This window comes from Molossus molossus, unplaced genomic scaffold (genome assembly GCF_014108415.1).
Source record: "Molossus molossus isolate mMolMol1 unplaced genomic scaffold, mMolMol1.p scaffold_m16_p_13, whole genome shotgun sequence".
Classification (NCBI taxonomy): domain Eukaryota; kingdom Metazoa; phylum Chordata; class Mammalia; order Chiroptera; family Molossidae; genus Molossus; species Molossus molossus.
The window spans coordinates 6,464,023-6,487,890 of NW_023425348.1; the positions used below are offsets into that span (position 1 = coordinate 6,464,023).

Sequence of the window (23,868 nt, forward strand, 5' to 3'; positions counted from 1 at the left end):
ATTACTAGTGGCATGAAAAGTCCATTTTCTCACTCACTTAATACAATTATGGTTTAAAGACTTGGAAAGCAAACTTGGTTTAGACAAGGACCGCGGCACAGCCCTGCGGACAGTGTGCCTTTTCCAAGACTCGCGCAGGATGCGGGGGACGCCTGTGCGGGACGCGGGAACACGCACTCCCTAAAGTTGGTCATTATGGTCTTCCTTGCACCCTCACAGCTTCCCAGAGTGGCTGGAGTGGGGGCCCAACCCAAGGGGTATCATGTAGGCCCCAGACTCCCTGGAAAGGGCTATGGTTGGAAGAAAGACCCTGCATGGACCGCTACCATGACGATACCCACTCACTGCCACCAGGAAGTGAGGACAAGGGTTAGGAAGGACCTCCTCTGAGTCTCCTTCCCGTTCCTTGGAAGGCACAAAGGTTGTCTGAACTTAGGTGAACAAAATCAGCCATCAGCAGTTTATTATTATTTTTTAACTCTCATCCAAGGATATGTTTCTATTGATTTTAGAGAGGGCGGGAGGGAGAAAGAGAGAGAGAAACATCAGTGTAAGAGAGAAACATCTATTGGTTGCTTCCCATATGCGTCCAGACCAGGGATTAAACCTGCTACCTAGGTATGCGCCCTGACCAGGAATTGAACCCACGACCTTTTTGGTACACAGGACTACACTCCAATCAACTGAGTGGCAGCTACAGCCGTTTAACTACGTGCTGATGTCGAGCCCCAGAACAGCGGAGTGCGTCTCTGACACGGGCTCATCTCGGCCAGTGACTGCATTCCCGTCCCGCAGTGTTGGGGTGCAGAAGCACAGAGCACCCATGACACTGGAGTGCAGCCTCACCCCAGGGGAGAGGTACAGGCAACAGGAGCTGGCACACTGGAAGCCATCGCTGCCAGGCCCGGGGTTGGAGGTGTTAGTGAGAGCTGGTGCATCGCCCCTTAGCTCAGCACTCAAAGTGCGTTGCAATGTCTCGATAACGGGGTTGCTTTCTCGGTTCCATAGTGGATTTCTCCACATCCAGAGGCGTGAGTGTGTCAAAGCGGGCATGCGCGGGTGAAGCCAGCCAAAGCCACACGCACCTCAAGGACTCCTGCTTCCGAGCTGCCAGATGAGAACGCATGGCTCACCTGGTAGAGGTTCTTGTGTGCAGCTCATGTAAGTGTGTGTAAAGAAATGAGGAAGCTGTGGCTTTAAACACACAAACAGAATGCAACCTGGGAAACGCCTCTGTCACATGTACGTTTAGGACAAATGTCTTCGTGCTGTTAGGACACTTTGTGGAGAGCTAGCGACCTCTGATGCCTTGGGAGGGGCTGCTTCCCTACGGGAGCGTCCGAGGCCCTAAAGAGACGATGTCACCATTTGTTATAAATCTATTCCTTAGGACTGGGTCACACACCTTCAGAATTCCATGGCCTAAATATCACCTCGTAGTTGCTTCTGTACTTTGAAGCAAAGTAAACGATTTCTTTCAGGGCATAAAGATTATACATGAATGAGTCTCTCCTTTTTAAGAGGCATCTTGAGATTTTGGTTTTCACATGTTGCCCCCTAGATGACCTACTGCAAGTGTGAGTTAAAACATTGTATTACATTGTGGGTAAAGCACACACAGCTCTACCACTTGGCCAAAATAACATGGACCGTTGTGCAAACGGGAGACCAGAACAATGCAAGGGAAAGAGATACACTTACCTTAGCCAGGCCATCACATCTTGCTATGGTTCCCGTGACACTGTACTTGCATGGTCTAATGAGGTGCCCTCATCTGGACGGTAAAGGGAGGAGCAAACCATAAGTGTCGAGGCAATGTTGAAGAGGTGGTGACATTTTTTTCCAAATTTTCATCTCGCTCTCAAAGGGACTTTGTTTTGTGATGATGGACGGAGAGCTTTGCCCATGGAAAACTAAAGAGCTGTCCAAAATATCTTGGATGCACCACCTCTGCCCGTTTCCCCTGCAGGAAGTTGGTCGAGTTACTTGTTTCGCAAGAATAACACAATACCATGTGTACTGCTCTCCATATACAAAGCAGCGGCCAGAGAGTCATTCTGTCGGGGTGTTTTGTGTTGTTTTGTTTCGTTTTGGAAGGCAGCAGAGATGTTTTTCCCTCATCTGGATGCCGAACAATCATGAACCTCACCCACTAAATATTAATAAGCAGGACCATCGTTTTTGCTTTATTTGGATATTGAAATTAGGGAGTGACACGTACAGGTTTTGGTGCAATTATGTACCATTGGTGCAAATATCTGCCTATGCGCAAACATGTATAGAGAGATCTAACAGAAAGCCAGTCTCCTCTGCTCGCTCACCCCAGCTGAGGCCCGGGTTCCCCTCCTCCTGTCCCCCTGACCCTCTGGAGATAGCCGGAGGCCTCGGCAGCTGTTCCTGGCCCAATCCTTAGCTGAGCCACGGGCTCGGCAGGCACACAGGTCTATGGCTTGAAGTCAGAGAGCCCTTCTCGCTGTCGGGGGCCACATGTCCTCAGCCCGGGGAGCTCTTCTTACCCATTTTAACTCACTTCCGTGTCTTGTACTGACGTCTAGGGTCGGCGCTCCCCTTTTCCCATGCAGTGTCTGTACCTCGATGATCTTTCATCTCTTTTTCACCTTCATTTTTCTCTCCCCAGCGGCTCCTGCTAGCTCCTCCACCCCTGTTCCATTGTCTCATCCAGATAGTGAGTATCATTGTCCTTATGCATCTCCCCGCGGGTTGCTTTATCAGCCACAGTGGTCTGCCCAGCGTCACCTCCTTCACCAGCTGATAACTCGGCTCTGTTGGTAGAAAGCAGTGCAGGGTTGTAGAGAAGCAAAGAGCGGAGACATAGCCACAGGGCCTCTCAGCTTCATGAGAAGCAACACTCCCCGAAGGAGAGGCACGTGGAAAGCGGGTTCTGGACAGACGCTTTGCAGGCAGGCTCCCAGGGCTGTTGCAGCCCAGCCCTGCGCCGGAGTCTCAGTGATCCAGACCAAGGCTGATACTTGGAGAGGCCAAAGGAATTCGCCCAGAAAACGTTCTGTCCCTCAGGGTCATAAGAAATGCTTCGGAGCGTTGTGTTTTCACTCTCATTTTAATTGGCACAGTTGGATTCAGACACTGGAATTAAAAAGCGAGGCCTATAGCTTTTGCTTTTTCCATAAATGCATGTGTTTTTCGTATTTGTGGGAAAGTACACAGTGTCTTTGCAGATGTGCCTGGCAGCAGATGCCTAGACAAAGCACCTAACCCTTCACGAGCGAGCCCTGTTTCTCTGCTCTGTGAAGTAGGGTGCGTAGGTGCCCTTCTGACCTCCCTCTCCCGAGACCGAACATCACAGTGCTCACCAGGCTGTTTGCCACCAGGAGCAGTGCTGCTAAGCCCGACGGTGATGTCACCTGGGCAGTCCCAGCCTTCGTCCCCCTGACCGAGCCTCGCCCTGTCCTTTTGTTCCCCTGCACCCCCGGAGCAGAGGCCCCAGGCCCGACCTTTTCTCAGGGGAAAGAGCAAAGCGAGCCAGCAGTCGAGCGAGTCCCAGGGCTCACGCCAGCTCGTGCCCAAAGCAGCAGACAGCGCGCGGGCAGGGCCGTGCCTGGTCTGGCCGTGATCTCCCTACATCAGAAGTCCCTGCACTCCGGGCACAGCCGCAGGAGGTGATGCAGGCCCCGAGCTCAGAAGCCGCCTGTTGCGTCTGTTTGACTCGGAAGCAGGCCCAGCGCCCCATGCGGTGCACTCCAAGCTGTGTAGCTGCGGCCGGAGTCGAGGCTTAGGAACTGAAGCGGCCCCGGTTCAAATCCCAGCTCCGTGACCTTGCGCACAGCTCCATTATCTTGAGTGCGTCACGCAGCCTCCCCAAACCTCAGACTTCTCATCTCTCAAGTGAAAGACAGAGTCTGCCTGCCTGGTAGGTATGGGAATTAGAGAGCAAGTGTGAAAACACAAAGCACAGGGCCCAGTGCGGAATCGCTGGAATTCATGGTAAGGGCAAATGAGGGTTACTTTATTTTTGAATGCAGGAGAGTCATTTGTCAGCAAAATCTCCGATAATAAAATCTCTCTTTAAAATATTGATATTGATATTGATATTGATATTGATAAGTCAGGGAAGAAAGAAGTGAGGGAATATCTCCTCCACCATCTCTGTCTTTTCTTAATAATAATGCCACATATGTTTGTGTGTGTACATATATGCGTTATATATTTGTTATGTACACACACACTTAAGAATTAATCTCCATTTTCTCCTTCACCTTTCTGAGCCCTCTCTGTCCTTCCTATCTCCATAGCCACCCAGCTTCGTCCTGCCCTTAAAACCACAGAGCCGTCTCGTGAGTATGGGGCGGAGCTGCCCTTGGCCAGGCTGCTGCTTGTCCAGATCCGACTTTGGGGTCACAGTGCGGCCCGTGGTTTTCCCGTGTACTAAAGCAACAGTTGTGACTGCATGCGGTGTGGTTTCCTTAGCATGCTGTCGGCTTGGCCAAGACAGCGGACCTGGCCTCCCCCAAAGTAGTGGGGTGATTACTGAAAGGATGCCCTGTGCCTGAGGAGGCTTCCCCAAATGTACGCTCAAGTTGTAATTAGAAAAGGATTAGAGACACACTGATGAGATGAGAGAACCACGTCTCTTCCCAGCCTGTGTTGTCCCTCCCCTGATGCACGCATGCACACAAGCACACACGTGCGCACACACACACACACACACACACAGCAGTAGCTAAGACACAGGGAAAGAGCAGGAGAAAATGGCTGCTTGGAGAAAAGCAGAGGGTGAAGCAGAGAAGGAAGGCACGCTGCGTGTGACAGCCTGCTCCCTGGCGCAGCGGAGGATCAGTGTACACGGCGCACACGTGGGAAGGAGGGGCGCGTCTGTCTCCTCGCTGCCCTCCTCGGTGCGAGAAAATCATGGCCCGGAAAAGCACAACCTGGCTCACTCAAGTTTGTGTACTGACAATCCAGATGAAAGTTCTGGACTTCATCTGCCGATGGTAGCCAGGGCCAGACCGGATCATCTTTTCCATTGTGGAAAACATTACACCTCATCACAGCCAAGGCATGTTCCAAGCTCGTCTTTATAATGCGTCAATGACGTGAGCTGTGGGTTCGGCCTGCAATCCCCTGACAGATCAGCTGGCGCTGTGTGTGTGTGTGTGTGTGTGTTTACAGTGTGTGTCCTCAGCTGTGTGAGACACTTAGATTTTATAATATTTCTGAACGCACCGAGACAATGGCACGCCTCCCAGTGAGCAGGGGTTGGAGAGAGGAGGCAGAGCGCAGGTATGCAGGAGCTCCCCCTCCCGGGCCAGGGCTTCTGATACCAGACTGAACAGAGAAGGAAGGTGGTCCAGATCTGTGTGTTGCATGCAGTGGTTCTTTTTTCTGCTGCAGAATATGGCGAAGGGGCTGTTTTTTTGTTCTCTTCATGTGTGTGCTGCAATGAATTTTAATTCTGGATGCTTTTGAGGTTTCATTTTGTCAGCAGAGCAGAGCAGTTGACAGCGAACCGTGCTCACAGGGGTTTAACTCAGACGATGGGTTTCTGCATTTGGAAGAGGAATGCAACTAACAGCATCCTTTCTTTTCTGATAACGATACCCGGCCCTCGCGCCCAGGTGCAGTGTGTGCCGGGCACAGAAGGCTGCATGCACATTTGCACGCATCATGTCCTGTTTGAGGTGTCTCGCTGTAGGCTGATCTTCTTGGGAAGTAAAATACAAGCTTGGATCCAGATTTTTCCTTGCGGAAGAATTAGGCGTTTCTCCCCTGACGTCTGTTTAATTTTTAAACATCAGGCATTTCTGCCCACAGATAAAATGCTTAGTAGTGACATCCAGGGAGAAGACAGTTTGAGTTTTTATTTTGAACCACTTGACTACTGACCCAAATTTAGGTCCCAGTGGATAGTGAGGTAAAGGAGAGACAGTCACAGCTGGGCTGCAGCCTGCATTCAGCATGACAGTGTTCCTCCCCGGGAGGCGAAGTGGAGCACAGGTGAACGGCAGCTCGCAGCGCAAGATCCATCTTCCGTCAGTCAGTAGGGTTGAGAATAGTGTCTCCTGTTTTTGCTAGTGTGTGTGTGTGTTTTGATCTATTACAATTGTGAAAAAATGAAGGTACCCTAAATAAAATCAAAGGATAAGCCTCCCAGCTGTATACAGTTCCTGCAGGGCAGGGCACCGGTGGTGAGTGTACCATAACCTGGTCAGTGTAGGACAGAAAGCCACGATGTCAGCTCACGGGGCAAGGGAATATGTACCTTGGTTCAAGCATTTCTCTCGAATCACTTTTAAACAGAGGTGTGCTTGGGGCAGAGGGGTATCTCCACCTCCCTTCCTGGCCCTTCTCTCTCAGCGTCAGTTGACATACCAACACTTCCCCTGGACCGTGAAAGTGGAGGTGGGAACCCAGAATGCCTTTCGATGGAGAAGGTCTTTCGTGTCACATTTAAGTCACAAATTGGGATGTCAATGCAAAATCGGACAGCAAAGAACGTGGGTAAATGCAAACAAGAAAGCTAGTTTTGTTCCTTGGGAACATCACAGTGTGCCTGATTGGTGCAGCCACAGTTCTGAGGGGATGACTGTACCCACAGCTGCCAAGCGTCTGTTTGACGTCACGCTCTCAGCTCCTCGGGTCAGGGGTGTGGTTTCTGTTGTTATCTGTTGACAGAGCCATTGCCTCAAGCGGCAGAAGGAAACCTGTCCTCTTTCTGCACCAGGCTCTCTTTCTGTGACTCAGCTTGCAGTCTCATGGGGACAATGTGGGTAGACGTGCAGGGAAGAGAGGAAAGGTTCCCAGGGCCACCTACTCTGTCCTGCCTTCACCGAGTGACACTCAGCCCAGGCCCCGCTCCTCACTGCACCGAAGGAAACACAAACTAACTCTTCTTGATGTGACGTCATATCCTGTTCTTACAGAGCTCGTCCTCATGAGACTTCCCTTCACGACCCGTGTTATGTTGCACTGCCCTTGTTTCCCAAGGATGCAGAGACATTTCTGGAATCTGTGCTAATAACTTGCTTTTTCTTTTCCTTCAGCAGTCTCCTGGATTGACTCTGACATCTGGGTCCTGGCAGAAACACTTCCTTGTTTTAAAACCAGTTTACATGCTTCTCGATGTGTTATTAATATGCAGTGTTGCAGCTGAATCTAATGCTTATTGGTGTTAACCAAATGCTCTTTATGATTTATTTATTCTCCTATTTCTGGGCGGTTTGACTGTCCTCCCAATGTTTCCTATATATATGCTGCTAATTTAATTTGATTTCTCCTTTTATTTAGTCTGTGATTTTGTTGTTGATTTTTCTCCCTGCCCATTGTTTACATCAGTTTTTAATTTTTTTGTATTTTCCATGTGACCTTCTCCACTTTCCTTTCAACCAATCATGTGCGTGCGTATCATGTGACTTTGTCATGTGGCTTGCATGGTGCTGATGATGTCGTCCACGCTGGTGAACAGAAGGTAAAACTCTTTGTTCTGATAAGTGAAATAGATCTGGGACCACAGCCTGGCACCAAGGGCCCGCTCACGTCCCTGTCTCAGATTTCCTAAGCGCAGCCTTTTGGGAGCGTTCCTCTGTTTTCAGTCCATAGGCAGAACTGGTCCTTCTTTGCATCATTGCTGACAGTTTGATACCTGGACAGCCTTCGGTTTAATACTTTGCTTGAAGAAATTTACACATGCAAACTGCTATCTATGGTAAAACCACTTGGCCACAGCACAGTTTGCAAACTTGAATTTTTACCAGACAGCTCATAAAAATTATTTCCAGAAAGCCGTTTTGTAAATTAGCTTCATAGCATTGTTGTTTAACTATCCAGTAATTCTAAAATCTACAGTTGCTCTAAAATGAGTTGTATTTCCATGAAAATGTGAAAATGTTTCTGTTCACAACAGCGAAACCCTACAATTGCAAAGGTTGTATTTGCTCCAAACCAATGAGAGTGCTTCATTAAATTCCTGCAAATTGAGGACTTTCTGAAATGAGAGACATAAGAATCTTCCATTAGAGCAGTTTGGCTGTGATTGCTGAGGTGTCGCTTCTCAAGAGTGACCCTCTCCGGGCAGGGGGGAAAATCAAAACAAAAGTCACTTGGCAGTTACCACGACAGCAGGTCTCCCTGTAACCAGGAAGCACATGATTGGCCATTGCAGCAAAGGAGATACAACTGTAGCCTAATTAAGTACATAGCATTGACAGAATAATTAGTTACTATTTCAACTGTCACGACCTTGTGAAAATATCTAGTACAGAGGAAGGGCGTCTGCTCACAGCTTGCCCGGGAAAAGCAAGCACCATTCCGAACCTGCCCCGGGACTCAGATGCACTCTGTTCTCTCCCCACTGAAAAGTTGTACTTCAAATCACAACCTGAGACACACACGGGCTGCACTGATCACAGAAGCAAAACTAACCCCAATAACTGCCCCGTGTGCCCATGCATGCGAGGGGTCCCTGGTGGACCTCGCTGCTCTGAAAGCTGATTGGGCGACATCCACAGGAACAAACCCATCAACAGCTTGTCTTGCATGTTCTTTGCTCCCGGTCTGTCCTTCGTTGCGTGCTCCCCACATGTGTGAGCCTGTGTGTTCCTGCTTGCTCCCCCAACACTGACCCCCCCCCCCGAAGACTTTGGCTCTCTAGGCATGGTCACTGTGTCTCCACTGGGTCCCATTTACATCCGGACTCCTGCAAAGAGGTCTTGGATCAGCGCTGTCCTTATTTACAAAAAGATGTTTGATACTGACATTGTATGAAATTAAGTAGCAATGTCTTCAAAGCAGAGAAACATCTGATCATACCTTTGACCTGATTTAAAAAGTATCCTAATCTGTGAGTTAGGGCAGAGAATGGGGGGAGCTGAAGATTTTCTTAACTCCAAGTCCCACCCCAAATATTGTGGTTTTGTCACATCCCTAAGGGGGGACCAGGCTCGTCAGACTTGTGGTGGCTGCTCAGAGGCTGCTGTGCTGGGACAAAGCCTGGACGTTCCCCTGAAATCTTAAGCGCGAGCAGATGCCGGGTTGAAACCCAGTCATTTCTTGCTTAAGCACAAGTTTGGCCATTTCTCTGCAGTGCTATAATTCAAATGAAACAAAGCGCAGTGTTCACAAGGCAGAAACGAATTCATAGCTCTGAGGAGAGACCTCTTTCTGGCGTTTTAAGCAAGGAAGAAATGTTTGAAGATGTTTCCTGCATTTGCCCCAGAAACACACCTTAGCGGCGGTCTCAGCTGTCGGTAAGAAAATGTGGCCAGTGCTCCGACCTTCGCTGAGAACCTGTAGCATTCCGAAGCCTGGTCACCCCTCGTCAGACCACCCGTCTGACAGACCCGCTCCTCCGGTTGCCAGGGGACAGGCGGCGGACTTGCTGTTCAGATGAGCAGCGAGCGGGAAATGGCCTTTAATAATAAACCGAAGGGAATGGAGAGATCAGAGCAAAGACACTGCAGAGAGAGACAAGGCTCAGTTGGGCCTAAACGAGGAAGGTGTGTGACAGGGTGTCTTTCTCCTGGTGGTGGTTATACACCCAACCGTCGAAGTCCAATGTTCCCTGTTCACCATGCCCCCCCAAACTGCCTGGGGTGCACCCTAGGTTCCCATCCCCGTGTTTCCTGAGCACAGCAGCACTACGTTAGAAGGGAGGTGAAGACAGGCATTGAGCACCAGGCCCAGAGTCACGCGGCTCCTGACCCCGCACAGCTCTGCACGTGGGGTTCGTGATGGGGAAACAGCCCGTCGGAGAGCCGGGAGTGGGCTTGCCGTGGCAGGCTCCCACGCCCCCGGTGTGCTAAAGGCTCTTTCTGATCCTCCACCTGTAACTCCGTCAGCTGCTGAGAGATCTGTAAATGGGACCCCTCCCCCACCAGCATGTGTGTGACCCCGGCCCCTGTCCGTGTGTTGCATGTTGGAGCATGGACCCCTCCCCACCCGTTCATAACGATCTTTTTTTTATTTAGCTACTGACCCCAACTCGCACTAGGACATGCTGATTCTGATGAACTAAACTCGTTAACACCCCTCTTCCTTCTTAGATCGAAACATCACTAACCACCCCTTCCCCTCCCTCCTTTATTTTACAGCTGTGTGTCTGAATGGCCACCGTCTCGCAGGTCAGCATAGACTTCCCACCAGGGCTCCTGCTCTAACTGCCTTTGTTCCTAAGATCCCTGCACTGGTGGTCCCCCAGGTAGAGAGAGCTCGGGGGGACTAAGGCAGGCAGTGGTGGGGTCCCCGGGGTTCACTCGTGTGAGCCTCTCCCGGGAGCACTCTGATGTCCAGGAGATGTGCTGAGCGAGTGCACCCCACCCCGCCCTGTGGTCTCGGAAGAGGAGCCCAGTTAACTGTTGGTGACAGCAGTTCTTTCCGTCATAACTTCCTCAGCCTGGACCATCCCCATAACCACAGCCACACCTCCGTGGCTACATTTTATTTTAGGATGATGAAACAAAGATAATTGATCAATTAATCTGTTGGTGTTTTCATGACACCCACGAGAAGGGAACTGGTGTTTTGTGGTTCGGTCTGTCAGGGTTCGTTTGTGGTTAATTTGTAGTTTGTGCTGCCACCCCCACCCCCCCAGAACACACTCATTCCTGATTCCCCAAGAAAACCAGCCGCCTCCCCGAGCTTGGCTGCAGAGAGCTAAGCACAAGCTGGACAGTGGCCACACCCAGTCCTTCTGCACCCCAACATTCTCTGGAGCCAGGGAGCGGGGTGGCAAAGAACCAGGTCACACTGGCTCAGGCAGATCCTTCACGATGGAAAGAAAAGCAGTCAGGAGAGCTATCAGCCAAGGGTCCGTGACTCCCAGGACTTGATTTGGGGGAGCTGTGCTCAAGACAGTTGATTCCCATCTGTGCACTGTCGTCTGCTCTTTGGGACTGTCAGAAAGCACCTCAGCACCCCAAGAATAGCTAGGTGGGTTGTCAAAGGGGCCATCGGGGAGAGTTGGGGGTCCGAGAATGTGTGCAGCGCAGATGGCATTAGATTCTCTTGTTTGGCATCTGGGGTGAAGCGCTGGTCTCGGGAAGGAGAGTTAGTGGTCAAATAACGGTCCTGAGTCCTTTATATAATTGCTGATCCCCGAAGGACCAAACTTCTAACCTCTTGATGTAACTGGTGAATATTCCTGAGTTGAAAAAATCAAATAGGCTTCATCTCTAAACAGCTAAATCATACATTTTGGACTTTTTAAAACAATGGAAAGGCTTACACACATTTCAAATTGCTTATAAGAAATATTCGACCAAAGGGAGCCGCAGTTAGGCTGACCAGAAGGAACGGTCACTTCCGTGCCAGTCAATCCTGTCGGACTCGAAAGAGAAAGACTGTGATGCGGCCCCGCTCCGCCGTCACGAGTTTGTTCCCAGGCGTCCAGAACGGGGTTCCTGAGCGAGAGACAGCAGAGTGGGCGAGCGAAGGTCCCAGCTTGGCCCATCCTTCTCGGGTGCCTCATGCACCTTAGCCTTTCATTCAGAAGATGCAACTCCTGGTGCTGGGCTTTCGTGAGTAGGAAGCAGTATACGGTGCTTCTGAAATTCACAAACGCTGTCCGAACGCTGCCGGGAAGGACGTGAAGCCGACTCCGATTAGGGCACAATAGCACAATAATTACAAAGAAGAGCCCACAGTCTGCACGGTCAGAAATACACATTTCAATTAGGGTTTCTAAGGGGAATCCGTAGGGCCTACATGTATATTTCTGGCTCTAGGTGGCCTCTAGGGTCCATTCTTTTCTCCTTGCATACGTGGTTCACATTCTGCTAGAAAATACCAGAACTGCTCCATGTTTTATATTTGTTACTGGCAAGATTTATTTTGAAGGTACTGCTGTTTGAGTCCTTACAGAAAATACTTGGGGGGAAAATATGACTCATGGCTGAAGCTAAATTCAGAGGGTGTAATTAACACCAGGGGTTTTCTTGGAGCAACCTGGCTGCCAAACTGCAAACCATTTACAAATAATTACAACACCGGTTTTGCAAAATTACCCATAATGATTTCAATCAGAGCAGCCATCTCGGAACAGAGTGCACGTTGGGACCCTCTGAATAATTTTCTCCGCTAATGTGTTCTCTAAAGCAGCGAGCCTGAACACCAGGGCCCCTCCTTCAGCCCCAGCCCCGCCCGCCCTCAGCAGGCACTGGGGACTTGTTTTTGCAGAGAGCTCAGGAATTATTTCCTTTGCTTCTTATCTAATCTTCGAAAAAATGGCTGCCAGTAAACACTGGAAGATGCATAGAACAACTGGTTAAACAAATATTGCTCCTTCCACATCTTGATGTGTTAATGATAAGTTACACAGCCACCAAGTTGGTCAGAGTCCCTGTGATGTTAGTTGAATATGCACTTGTCTTAGAAATCTCTCACAGGGATGGTTATGTTTCTGCACACAGGCCCCAGCTCTTTCTTTTAATTGATTATAACTCAGCTTTTTCCTTTGGCCAACAAAACTCTGTGTTATTCACCTCTGAAACTCCAGTACCTAATAGCCCACTGGTACTCAGCTCATTTAACGCACTCTAAATGACACACCCGAATATTATATGAAGTAAAATGCTCTACATTCTAGGAAAAAGCAGTCCACACATACCAGAGTAATATGGCTGTCACTCAGATAAGATGATCGCACGTGATAGTGTTCTCACTTTGGTAGACCTTACACCGTAGTCTAACTTGGTATAGTTCAGTGGTTTCTCTCTGGTTCCAATGATATTTTTTCTGAAACAGATTCAAAGATAGGAGAGCACCTTCATCCTGCAGGGATTCCTTGGTGAGATTTTTATTCATAAGAGACTTCACGTCTCTTTTCACAGATAAGTCTTCTTTGAGATAACTTTTTTAAAAAGTTTCAAGGACAGCCCTTTGCCTTAGTAATACAGAATCGTTGAATTTGGAGTGCATTTCCTAAAAGTGGATGAGCAGCTTATGTTTTGTGCTCTCGTACAGTCATGAACTAGCCAGTGATCTTGGAGCCGGTCAGGGTGGTGTCTCCAGGGTGTCACAGGGAGACCGTGTGCTCCTGCGCTTGCACTTTGCAAACGTGGAGACCGAGGCAGTGACCCGTCCAAGGCGGCGGAGCCCTGCGCTGCACGTGGCATCCTGAGCGTCCCGTTAGAGGGACCTTCCTCCGCAGGCGCCCGAGAAGGCTCCTCTGCTGCGCAGGTGCCCGAAGCAGAGTGCTGTGTGGCTGGGTCAGTTCAGCCTTCGGAGCCCACACTGCTCAAAACCGAGAGGAAATAACAATAATTTCACCTTTGTTTCCCTTCCAAGGGGACCTTGGGGAAGGGCTGGGTCCTTGCCTGGTGGGTGTGCTGGACGGGCCCCAGCGGCCACCGCCCTGCCTCCTTCTCAGGGCAAACAGGCCACTTGGCACAGGGTCCGTGTTGCAGTTCTGGGTACAGAGAGTTGCAGTGACCTGTGTCCACCTCCATTCAGTCCCAGGGCACCACCCCGGGTTGCCTGGGTCTGACGGTCTCTCTGGAGTGGAAGACTGTCCCAGGCTAACCGGGGTGAGTGGGTCACCCAGTTCGGTCAGAGAACAGGGTGTTTAAGTTCTACATCAGCACGGGTGCGGGACACAGACCGGTCTACCCTGGAGTCTCAGTGCTGGAGAACTGTGGTGATGCCACACCCACTGGACTGCGGCCTAAGCTTAGGACAGGCCAGGGGCGCGTGAGGAGCCTGCGTGCCTTGATGTCCCCGCAACGAAGTTTCTAAGTGTGATTGGGACCTGTGGCTACACAGTGAGACAAAAACAGGGCAAGCCTCCGCCCGAGGCCCCTTTGTCTTTATATTCCGGTTTCCCTTTTTCCTTCATTACTGGTTGGAGAAAACAAGCAAATAACAAGCCCAGCTCTTCCTAAACACTTGATGGCCAGGCCCTGAGGTTCGGCACCCTCGCGGGGCAGCGTTTCTGGGGCCCGTGGCCACAACAGCTCGCGCTGGAGTGTGCACTCACCGGGGGGCCTGGTGAATAAGTGCGTTTCTGGCCAGCCCCCGGCGTGTGCACTGCCGGGGCGTGTGCACTGCTGGGGCGTGTGCACTGCCGGCTGGCTGGCCAGGGCTCTCCGCTTCTCCCTGCTCCCTCTGTCTTAAAGGAGCAGCGGACACGGCCGTTTCCAGGGGCCCAGAGTAGCTGACCGAGGACAGGGGGCTGGACTGGCCTTGCCAGCAGCCTTCTCACAAGTGGCCAAAGGTATACTTCGGGAAGATTAGGTCCAGACCCTGATGACAAGCCTTTCCTGGCTCTCGTCACACATTCACGGTCCAGAGGACAAGCCAGGACAGCCCACGCAGGTCACTGTTTTCTCGGCTCCCACACGTTCTCGCGAGGCCGTGACATCCACTCCCATGTGTCACGCAGAATTCCCGTGTGTGCTCAGTCTTCATTTTACCTTTCACGGCAGACACTCTCTCACCCCGTTGCTTCAGCATATACTAATGGAGTAGCGTCTCGTAAAGTAAATCAGCGCCGGTCACATCCCCCCGCCCAGCCGTGGGTTCGGGGTTCTGCCCGCTGAGCGCGAGCCGCAGGTGAAGACAGACAGGGACCCCTTCCTGCCGAGACTGCTGAGCTCACGGTTCTCGCTCTCCTCACAGGGACGAGGACTGTTGTGATGGTCACTTGGCTACAAGGTCGAGGAGTATCTCTCAAACAGTTGAGCCATATATGCAGGACACTGACAGGAGACTTGCTGATGGCCACCTGGCTTTATTTAATCACAGCCGGAAACTTAAATGATTTTTCATGAATCTAAGTAATAAAATTGGGGAAGGGCTGGGTCCTTAGCTGTCCAAGGAGTTTTACTGTGTGCATGTACGCTTTCTCCGTAAATGCTTCCACCTTCCCATATTTCAGGCTAGTTCTCAAAATACCAGGTTATAAAAGTTAAATCTTTGGTTATAAGAGCAGAGCAGCTAAAAGAAAATGCGAGACCAGTGCGAGACGGGGAAAAGGCCTGTTTTCAGAATGGTAAGAGGCTGCACCTACACCGAGGGCGTCTCCCGGAACATTCCCAAAAGGTGCTAAGTTTGGGCCAAGTCTGAGGCATCTAATCGGAGTCCAGAGTTGTATACTCACTGCTTTCTAACCACTTGGATTTCTGAGAAAGCAAACGCGTCCAGCCCCAGCCCTTACTCCATGCCTTTCTGATGGACTGGATTTTCGGGGGGGGGGATGTCATGCTGATGCCCTCCGTTTCAGGGGAACCCAGCGCGCCTAAGCTCGAAGGCCAGATGGGAGAGGACGGCAACTCCATCAAAGTGAATCTGATCAAGCAGGATGACGGCGGCTCCCCCATCAGACACTACCTGGTCAAGTACCGCACGGTGAGTCCTTCCCCAGGGGTCACCCCCGACACCCCCCTGCTGGGGCCACAACACGCAAAGCCCGGGCCTGGTGGGGCTGGACAGAGTCCCTCTGTGTCTTGGGCCCTGGTCAGGGTTTTAAATCTCAAGACTGACCTACAGCCATTAGTTCATGTCCACAACAGGACCATTTAAAACCTCCAGCATGACTGTGGTAACACTTGTACCAGGATTGATGTTTCTGCTTCTTGGACTTTTGTTCAGTGTTGTGCCCTTCCCAGCACTGTTTGCTATTGGATCGCTGCTACCTCGTGGCGAGGTGCTGGGACTGCACACGTTTTCTGTCCACGGGAAACCTGCGGAGTAGGTTTTAGGGTGACTGCCCCATGCCGAGGAGATGAGGGCGTGTCAGTCCTACGTGCCAGGGTTGGCGCCCAGCCTGTGTGGCCTGCGAGACCGGCGGCTTCTCCCAGCCCTCACCCGCCCGCGCCTCCGAATCCTGCTCGCGGGGCGCCTGGCCCTGAGCCTTTCCTCCAGGCGGCTCAGCTCCCGTCCCGGATTCCCGTCCCACAGCTCTCATCCCAGCCCCCAAGTGAGACTCTCCCTTTCCTGGGTTCAGACTGACACCTGCCATTGCCACCCACACCCTGTCGCTGAGAGACAGACCGCGTCTGCGCTCTGAGAACAGGCTCTCGCTGGGGTTTCTCACCAGTAGGAAATAATGAACCGGAGCAGTGGTCTTGTTCAAATAGCCCCCGAGAAAGGCTTTCCCCAGAAGTGGGCTTCTTCCTCCCCGCCTGCCTTCTGACCAGCCCTGCGGGCGAGAAATGAGTCCTTACCTCTTAGGCTGACAGACAGCCGGTGCAGTGCCGAGCCCACGGCCGCGCTGCAGGAGGGGCTCCTCGCTCCGGAGTAGAAGCCAGGACGGGGCAGACGCCCCCGCATCCCCCCGGAGCGGACAGGGGAGGGGGACGCCTCTGGCTGTTGTTACGCTGGTGTGGCCCCGACCCTGTGGGCTCCAGTTCCAGCTTACCAGCACGTGACCCAAACACATCACCCCATCCTCCTCTTGTAAAATGGGAACAAAATAGCTTAGCAGCTTGTTACAAAGATTAGTTATAATATATGCAAAGAACCTGAAATGTGACTGACGCTTGGAAACTTCCAAACGTGGTAAATACAGTAATTACTGCCAAAATGCGGGCCAGGGCGGGAAATGCCTCCCAACAGAGGCCACCTCAGGTGCCAGTGTCCCTGAGAGTCCCGGTGGCTGCGCCAGGCAGGTCTGAGTTGGAAAGACAACTGGGCGAAACACCGAGATTGTTGGATTTCAACAACCTTGACCCTCCCCTCTCTTCTACTTCAAAAACTAATGTTTGCTGAATGCTGGTATGATGTAGCGACGTGTGTTTATTATACGACGTAACGGTTGCTTTCTGTTCTGGTTGTCTCTTCTGCAATGACGTTTGCCAAGGGAAGAAGCTTCTCGGAGAAATACGGGGAAAGACAGCTGAATCCCTTTGCTGTCCATGAAGAGGGAGCCCAGGGTGCTCTGTGCTAACTCCCTGCTGTCGCTCAGGAAGCCAGTGCCCTGCGGCGCGCCCAGGGCCGTGGCTGTGCCCCTTCCCAAGGGCAGGTCTTGGCTGAGATCATTTTGCCTGGAAAGCTGGCTTTGCTGAGCGATAGCTCTTCCTCCAGCCCCAGCCACGGGCCACACCGCCTTCTAGGTGACACCAGAGTGTGCCCGGCCTTTGGGGAGCAGTTTGTCATGTAGTCAGCATTTGTCAGACCTTGTCGCGTGCCCAGCCCAGGCCTGTCCAGGACTGTGAGAGGCAGGCTGCGCGACCACTGAAACCACTGAGGACTTCCCAGGAATTCTGCCGCCTCCTTGTGGCGCTAGGGACACGGTCACCTCCCGACGGCGAGATAAACTCGCACTCTGAACCAACTCTGGTGAATGAGTGGAGCTGGACAGAGTATTTGGTGAGGAAAGGGGGCACCTGTAGCTCTCGCTGCAAACTGCCCTGTGCTGGGCTCCGCGAAGCGACTGTGCCTTCCGCGTGGGCGCTCTGGGTGCCCCGCAGCCAGACCTGACACACCTCCAGCGGCAGCTGTAGAGGTCGAGTTGCACTGCCTGGGACAGCAGCATCCAGTTCAGCAGCAGAGGTGTGCTGAGTCCCTGCTAGGAAAAGGACAGGTCACGGCCTTGGACCCAGACGTGCTGACCCCGACCAAGGCTGCCTGCCAGGAGGGTTACTAAGGGCTGACAAACCCTTGCAGGCTCGCCCTTGGGACACAGTGAAGGCCTTTGGGCCAGTGCCTAGACATAAAAGGTGCTCAATAAATGGTAGTTTTTCTTTTTATTATTTTATAATTTTTTCCAAAATGTTTTTATTAATTTTTTAGAGGGAGAGGAAGGGAGAGAAAGATGGAAACATGAATGAGAGAGAAACATCAATTGGCCGCCTCCTGCATGCCCCCTACTGGGGGTTGAGCCCACAACCTGGGCATGTGTCCTGACTGGGAATCGAACCGGGACCTCTCAGTCCATGGGAGGATGTTCAATCCACTGAGCCACACCAGCCAGGTGGTAGTTTTTATTTTTAATAAAACTGAGGTCTATGCAGTGTTTCTGTGTCAGGGAGGTGGGTCACACACCTGAGTGGGAGCAACATTCTGAACTCGGACAAGCAATAGTTTCGCTTTCTTAGTTTTCTAGGACGTGCTTGTGTACATGTGCCCAGCATTCCAGAGCGTAGTGTGGGGTGCGCAGGGCTGGTGCTGGAGTTCTGCACGCCTGAAGGCGATGGGACGTTGTGGGGTGCACAGGGCTGGTGCTGGAGTTCTGCACGCCTGAAGGCGATGGGACATTGTGGGGTGCACAGGGCTGGTGCTGGAGTTCTGCACGCCTGAAGGCGATGGGACATTGTGGGGTGCACAGGGCTGGTGCTGGAGTTCTGCACGCCTGAAGGCGATGGGACATTGTGGGGTGCACAGGGCTGGTGCTGGAGTTCTGCACGCCTGAAGGAGATGGGACGTTGTGGGGTGCACAGGGCTGGTGCTGGAGTTCTGCACGCCTGAAGGCGATGGGATGTTGTGGGGTGCACAGGGCTGGTGCTGGAGTTCTGCACACCTGAAGGCGATGGGACGTTGTGGGGTGCACAGGGCTGGTGCTGGAGTTCTGCACACCTGAAGGCGATGGGACGTTGTGGGGTGCACAGGGCTGGTGCTGGAGTTCTGCACGCCTGAAGGCGATGGGACATTGTGGGGTGCACAGGGCTGGTGCTGGAGTTCTGCATGCCTGAAGGTGATGGGACGTTGTGGGGTGCACAGGGCTGGTGCTGGAGTTCTGCATGCCTGAAGGAGATGGGACGTTGTGGGGTGCACAGGGCTGGTGCTGGAGTTCTGCATGCCTGAAGGTGATGGGATGTTTTGGGGTGCACAGGGCTGGTGCTGGAGTTCTGCACGCCTGAAGGTGATGGGATGTTGTGGGGTGCACAGGGCTGGTGCTGGATTTTGCATGCCTGAAGGCGATGGGATGTTTTGGGGTGCACAGGGCTGGTGCTGGAGTTCTGCACGCCTGAAGGTGATGGGATGTTGTGGGGTGCACAGGGCTGGTGCTGGATTTTGCATGCCTGAAGGCGATGGGATGTTGTGGGGTGCACAGGGCTGGTGCTGGAGTTCTGCACGCCTGAAGGTGATGGGATGTTGTGGGGTGCACAGGGCTGGTGCTGGATTTTGCATGCCTGAAGGTGATGGGATGTTGTGGGGTGCACAGGGCTGGTGCTGGAGTTCTGCACACCTGAAGGCGATGGGACGTTGTGGGGTGCACAGGGCTGGTGCTGGAGTTCTGCACGCCTGAAGGTGATGGGACGTTGTGGGGTGCACAGGGCTGGTGCTGGAGTTCTGCACGCCTGAAGGTGATGGGACGTTGTGGGGTGCACAGGGCTGGTGCTGGAGTTTTGCACGCCTGAAGGAGATGGGACGTTGTGGGGTGCACAGGGCTGGTGCTGGAGTTCTGCACGCCTGAAGGTGATGGGACGTTGTGGGGTGCACAGGGCTGGTGCTGGATTTTGCATGCCTGAAGGAGATGGGACGTTGTGGGGTGCACAGGGCTGGTGTTGGAGTTCTGCACACCTGAAGGAGATGGGACGTTGTGGGGTGCACAGGGCTGGTGCTGGAGTTCTGCACACCTGAAGGTGATGGGACCTTGATGGGTTGGCCCCACGTCACCCTAGCATCTGCCACTGTATTTGCAAACATGACCTGTGTAATCCTTAGTGGTTTTCAGGCTGGTAAAGAATACACTTCTTGTCCTATCATTGGTTTTTATTTTTATTATTTTGCACCAATAGTCATTGACTCCCTTAAGTTCTTCCTGCTAGCTGGTCTTACCAGTGTTTCCGTCTAAAGCTCCCTGGTGTCTTGTGTCCTTCCTGCCGGTCTCCCCCAGAAGCTCTCCTCCGAGTGGAAACCAGAGATCAGGCTCCCGTCGGGCAGCGACCACATCATGCTCAAGTCTCTGGACTGGAACGCGGAGTACGAGGTCTACGTGGTGGCTGAGAACCAGCAGGGGAAGTCCAAGGCGGCTCGTTTTGTGTTCAGGACCTCGGCCCAGCCCACAGCCATCCCAGGTATGCGCACCTCTGCTGTCTGTGAGTCCCCCGCTTTGGATTAATGCACAAGCGCTGCACCTCCTAATGCACCTGAACAGCCCTGACAGCCGCTTGCTTACAGCCATCCTCATGATCGGTGCCCATGCAAAGCCGAGGTCTGCGTTGTGCCTCTCTGTGCAGGGGGTTGAGATGTCCTGGACTCGCAGGAAGGCTTGGCCACGCATCCTGGGCAAAGGCACGGTGTCATTTGGCCTGGAAGGGCTGATGCTAAGCCAGTCCTGGGGACCCCTCAGATGGGAAACTCCAGCTCCTGCTGAGCTGTGGAGGCTGACTGAGTAAGGTTCCCTTGCGAGACCTTATCTGCCATTATCATTTCATACAAGGACCACATAAGTGTTCTTAAGTGCTTTCTATCCGATGCTTGCTTACCTGCACAACCATGGTCCAGAGCTCTTCTCTTTGGGGACCCCAAGAGAAGGAAGACATGGTGCCTAGTTAGTAGGAAACCCTATCTGCCAAGGGCTTCGCAACTGATTAAACTGAGCCACTTGAAACAGCACAAGTGGAGAAAGTAGACGCTGGAAAAGCCCACCCATGAAGGACAGTCCAGTCTGCTGGAGATCATGGGGGAGCCATTCTAGGAGATGCAGGTCCGTCTCTCGGGATGCAGGACCGATTCGAGTGTGGGAATAAAGTGAGAGTTCTGCTTTTGGCCCAGCTCCCTGGCCGCTGACGGCCAGTCCCCTCATGGACCAAATCCCTCAGAGCAGACAGATGCCATCCGCAGGCAGGAGAGGTGGGCGCACAGCTGCAGGGCCATGCCCTCTGCCATGCTCCAGTATGGCAGCAAGACGTCCCGATGCCCCGGGGTCGCGGTCTGGCCCCTGCCACACCTGTCCTGTGTGTAGTGCTGCCCTGGCTCTCGGCCAGGCGGTCACAGTATCTCCTCCAGTGGAAGAGGCCAGAGGAAGTGGGCTGCCTGCCGCAGGCTGTACGTATGCGAGGGGCTATGCAAACAGCGACGCAGTGACATCAGGGTGTCGTTGTGCACGGATGTGTGAGCCTGACGGACGTGTGGGGCCCCAGGAGCTGGCAGGCGGGTCCTGCACCGTAGATCAGAGGCGCCAATGGGTCCCACCCTCTCGTGTTGCCAAGGAGACCCCTTAGCACCAGCTGGGTGAAGGATGTCTCACAGGCATTGGGCGAACAGCCAGTGTCAAAGGCACAGCACCTGGGTACAGCTGCAAAAATGTCCTCACTATTGCCTAATAGGTGCCCGAGTGGAGGCGGCCTGCCATCCTCGGCGCCTTCTTTCTTCACATTCTTTGGTCAGTTTTTTTCTTGAAGTTGACGATCTGGTGTGACTGTCCAGATCTGCTTGGCCTTTGTGGGACACTGAGGAGCTCAGAGAGGGGGAGGCTGGAGTAACTCCTCTGCAGCGAGACAGCTTCCTGATGGCCTTTGTCCAGGAGTGAGACCACAGGGACAGGTGGCCTGGGTTCGGCCTGCAGCAGTAGCTTCCAGGGTTGGAGAGGTGGGGGCAGGGTGTGTCAGGATCAGACGTTCCGGGAAGACCTTGTCCTCCGGGGTCCTGCCCACTAGGGATGCCCGAGTCTGTCTTGTTAATTGTCCAGGAGCCCCATCCACGCAGTGAGCACGGGGGGCTGCTGACCACACTCTGGGGCCTGCCCACACGGGTCTCCGAGGAGGTGGCCCTGCGCTGGCGTGGACTTACCCAGACGTTGCAGTTGTGCCTGAGAATAAACCCCTGAGTTTTCCTAGACCTACGTTCATGGTGGAATTTGTGGTCAGCAGGGTGTAGGAGGTGAGGGGCGCAGAGCCAGGTTCTCTTTGCCAGCCCTGTGGGTAGGGGGATCGTGCAGTAGAGAGAAGCACTGTGTGGTTGGAAAGGCGGCCCCGTCCTTCTGCCCAGCTTGTGGCACGTACCGCAGCGAAGAAATGCATCCCCCTGGGCACACAGCCGGGGAAGGCCAGCGGGAGGCTCAGGGGCTGCACCCAAGAGACTCACCTTAGTGGGAGGTAACCCTCTCCTAACCCAGCTCTGTGTTTACTATGGAGGCTTCTGTTCTCTCACTTTAATTTCATCTGCTCGCTGACCCCTAACCCTGAACTCACCCCGCTGTGCTGCTTCTGGCCTCGCTGAGCTTCGACTGGCCGGACGGTGATAACCTGCACTGACCTCTTCTCTGACCTTCGTCCGGTTAACTGACTAAAGTTGAATTAACCTTTGATTCTTGCGTTTTCTGTATTTGACCTAATTTTTTTCTTTTTATCTATTTTTTTCTCTGTTTCTGTCTCTACCTTCTCTTTTCTCCTCCCCTCCCCCTCCCTGTGTCTGTCGTCACCCATATCACCTCGGACGTCACCGGGACACCCCCACTGCCACCTTTGTTTTCAAACAACCGCATTCTGTCTGGGGACCCATTGCTTGGCACGCACAGCGACGCTGGGAGGCTCCTCTGCGTCCTACACCTTTGTCTCATTGCTTTTCTCTGCAGTGACTCTCCTTTTGCTCTGTTAGGCACTTGAGAACGCAAAAAAAATTACATTTGCTTAAAAGCCCCGTTCCCATGAGAATGATCAGTGCCCCTCGGAAGAACGGCCACGGCGCCCGCACTCCACCTGCAAGAGGAAGGTTTGGCCGTGGAGAAAGCCGGACCTCCAGACGTTTTGTCACCTCGTATATTTTTGCGCCACTTCCTAAGGCCCCCCGCTCAGTGGTGGTATAAAATATTTGGGAGCTCTTCTCTTTAAACAGCATCATGCTAGGTTCACAGAGACATGTCTGCCCCTCTGCTGCTCATTGCATTTGTTCTCCCCTGAACTCGATGTAGCAGATTTCTGAGTAGCCCTCAAGCTTGCATCAGCTTGTTAAAATCACCACGTGGCCCCCATTCTAACCCCATGCGCCCCCTCCGCCCCCATAGTTGGCTTTGCTTGCATTTCAGTGCCCGTGGTAAGGGAGCCGGACCACTGTGATTCACCTGAGATTCAATGACATGATGGCAAATTGAGTCACCCTGCTGCCTGTGCAGCAGAAGAAGCTGGATTTGTTGAGCACTTAGGGGCTGATCGCACACGCTGGGAGGCGCTGAGGTCCCCGTGTTATAACCAGCGTCCGTGCTAGCTCTGGGAGCAGCCACCCTTCAGTGCCCGGCACCTGCCATCTCCCAGGCGGGCTGAGGCCTGCCGCACAGCCCCGCTCAGCACAGAGCCTCGTGGCGGGGGGTGTGCTCCCCGATACGGCGTCAGTCAGTCCCCCGGGGTGGAAGCGTCCACTGTGAGCCAGGCATGAACTGGACACGCTCCCCACACACGCTCAGGCGGAAGGGAGGGCGCTGATTCGTGGGACACCGTCAGCCTGCCATACTCCCCAGTGCACCAAGCCCCTGACTGGTCAGTGGCTTTAGTGACATTTTTAAAACTGGTGAAGCCAGCTGCTCCTCCCTGCAGTGGGGGGATTCCTCCCCAGAGCCCGGAGAGGAAGTGGGGTGTTGGGGAAAGTCCCACAGAGACTCGGGGTGAGTCCTGCTGAGTAACATCAGTCTGTGCTGGGGATGGAGCTTCTCCCGAATAGAACTCCCTCCGTGTGGTCACCTCTCATTCTACATACTCATCTCTGAGCATCTCCACAGAAGTCTGATGTTTGTTCTTTTTGGGTCTCTTTACGTTTTAGTTCCATTGTTGTTTTTTAATGTTGAAAGACTAGCCTTCCCTGAGGGTTCCACGTGATCCCATGGTGTTCAGGGTGGAGCACTCAGTTTCGAGGCTCGGGTGCAGACAGCCCAGGCGGGGGTTCCTGGCAGCCCCCCCCCCCCCCCCGGGCAGCAGGAGCGGCATGGCTCTCGTGGCCGAGCCGAGCATTGAGGACAGGCAGGTGGCGCCTCCAGGCCGGAGGTGGGAATCCCGGGTCGGTTAGCAAGAGCTGTAGGGAGGG

General features: G+C 53.0%; 1 protein-coding gene across 18 annotated transcripts in view; it reads left to right on the forward strand.

Moving 5' to 3' along the window:
- Nucleotides 1–23,868, forward strand: part of NCAM1 (neural cell adhesion molecule 1) — a 331,843-nt gene that overhangs the window by 294,144 nt on the left and 13,831 nt on the right. For 8 of the 18 annotated variants that reach the window (XM_036258360.1, XM_036258361.1, XM_036258363.1 and 5 more), the window contains 2 exons: nucleotides 15,191–15,315; nucleotides 19,751–19,928. In XM_036258360.1, the coding sequence (XP_036114253.1) occupies nucleotides 15,191–15,315; nucleotides 19,751–19,928 (303 nt within the window). Of the gene's footprint in view, nucleotides 1–15,190; nucleotides 15,316–19,747; nucleotides 19,929–22,372; nucleotides 23,261–23,868 lie in introns of those variants that run through there. The other 10 variants (XM_036258350.1, XM_036258358.1, XM_036258351.1 and 7 more) reach the window with 3 other exon arrangements.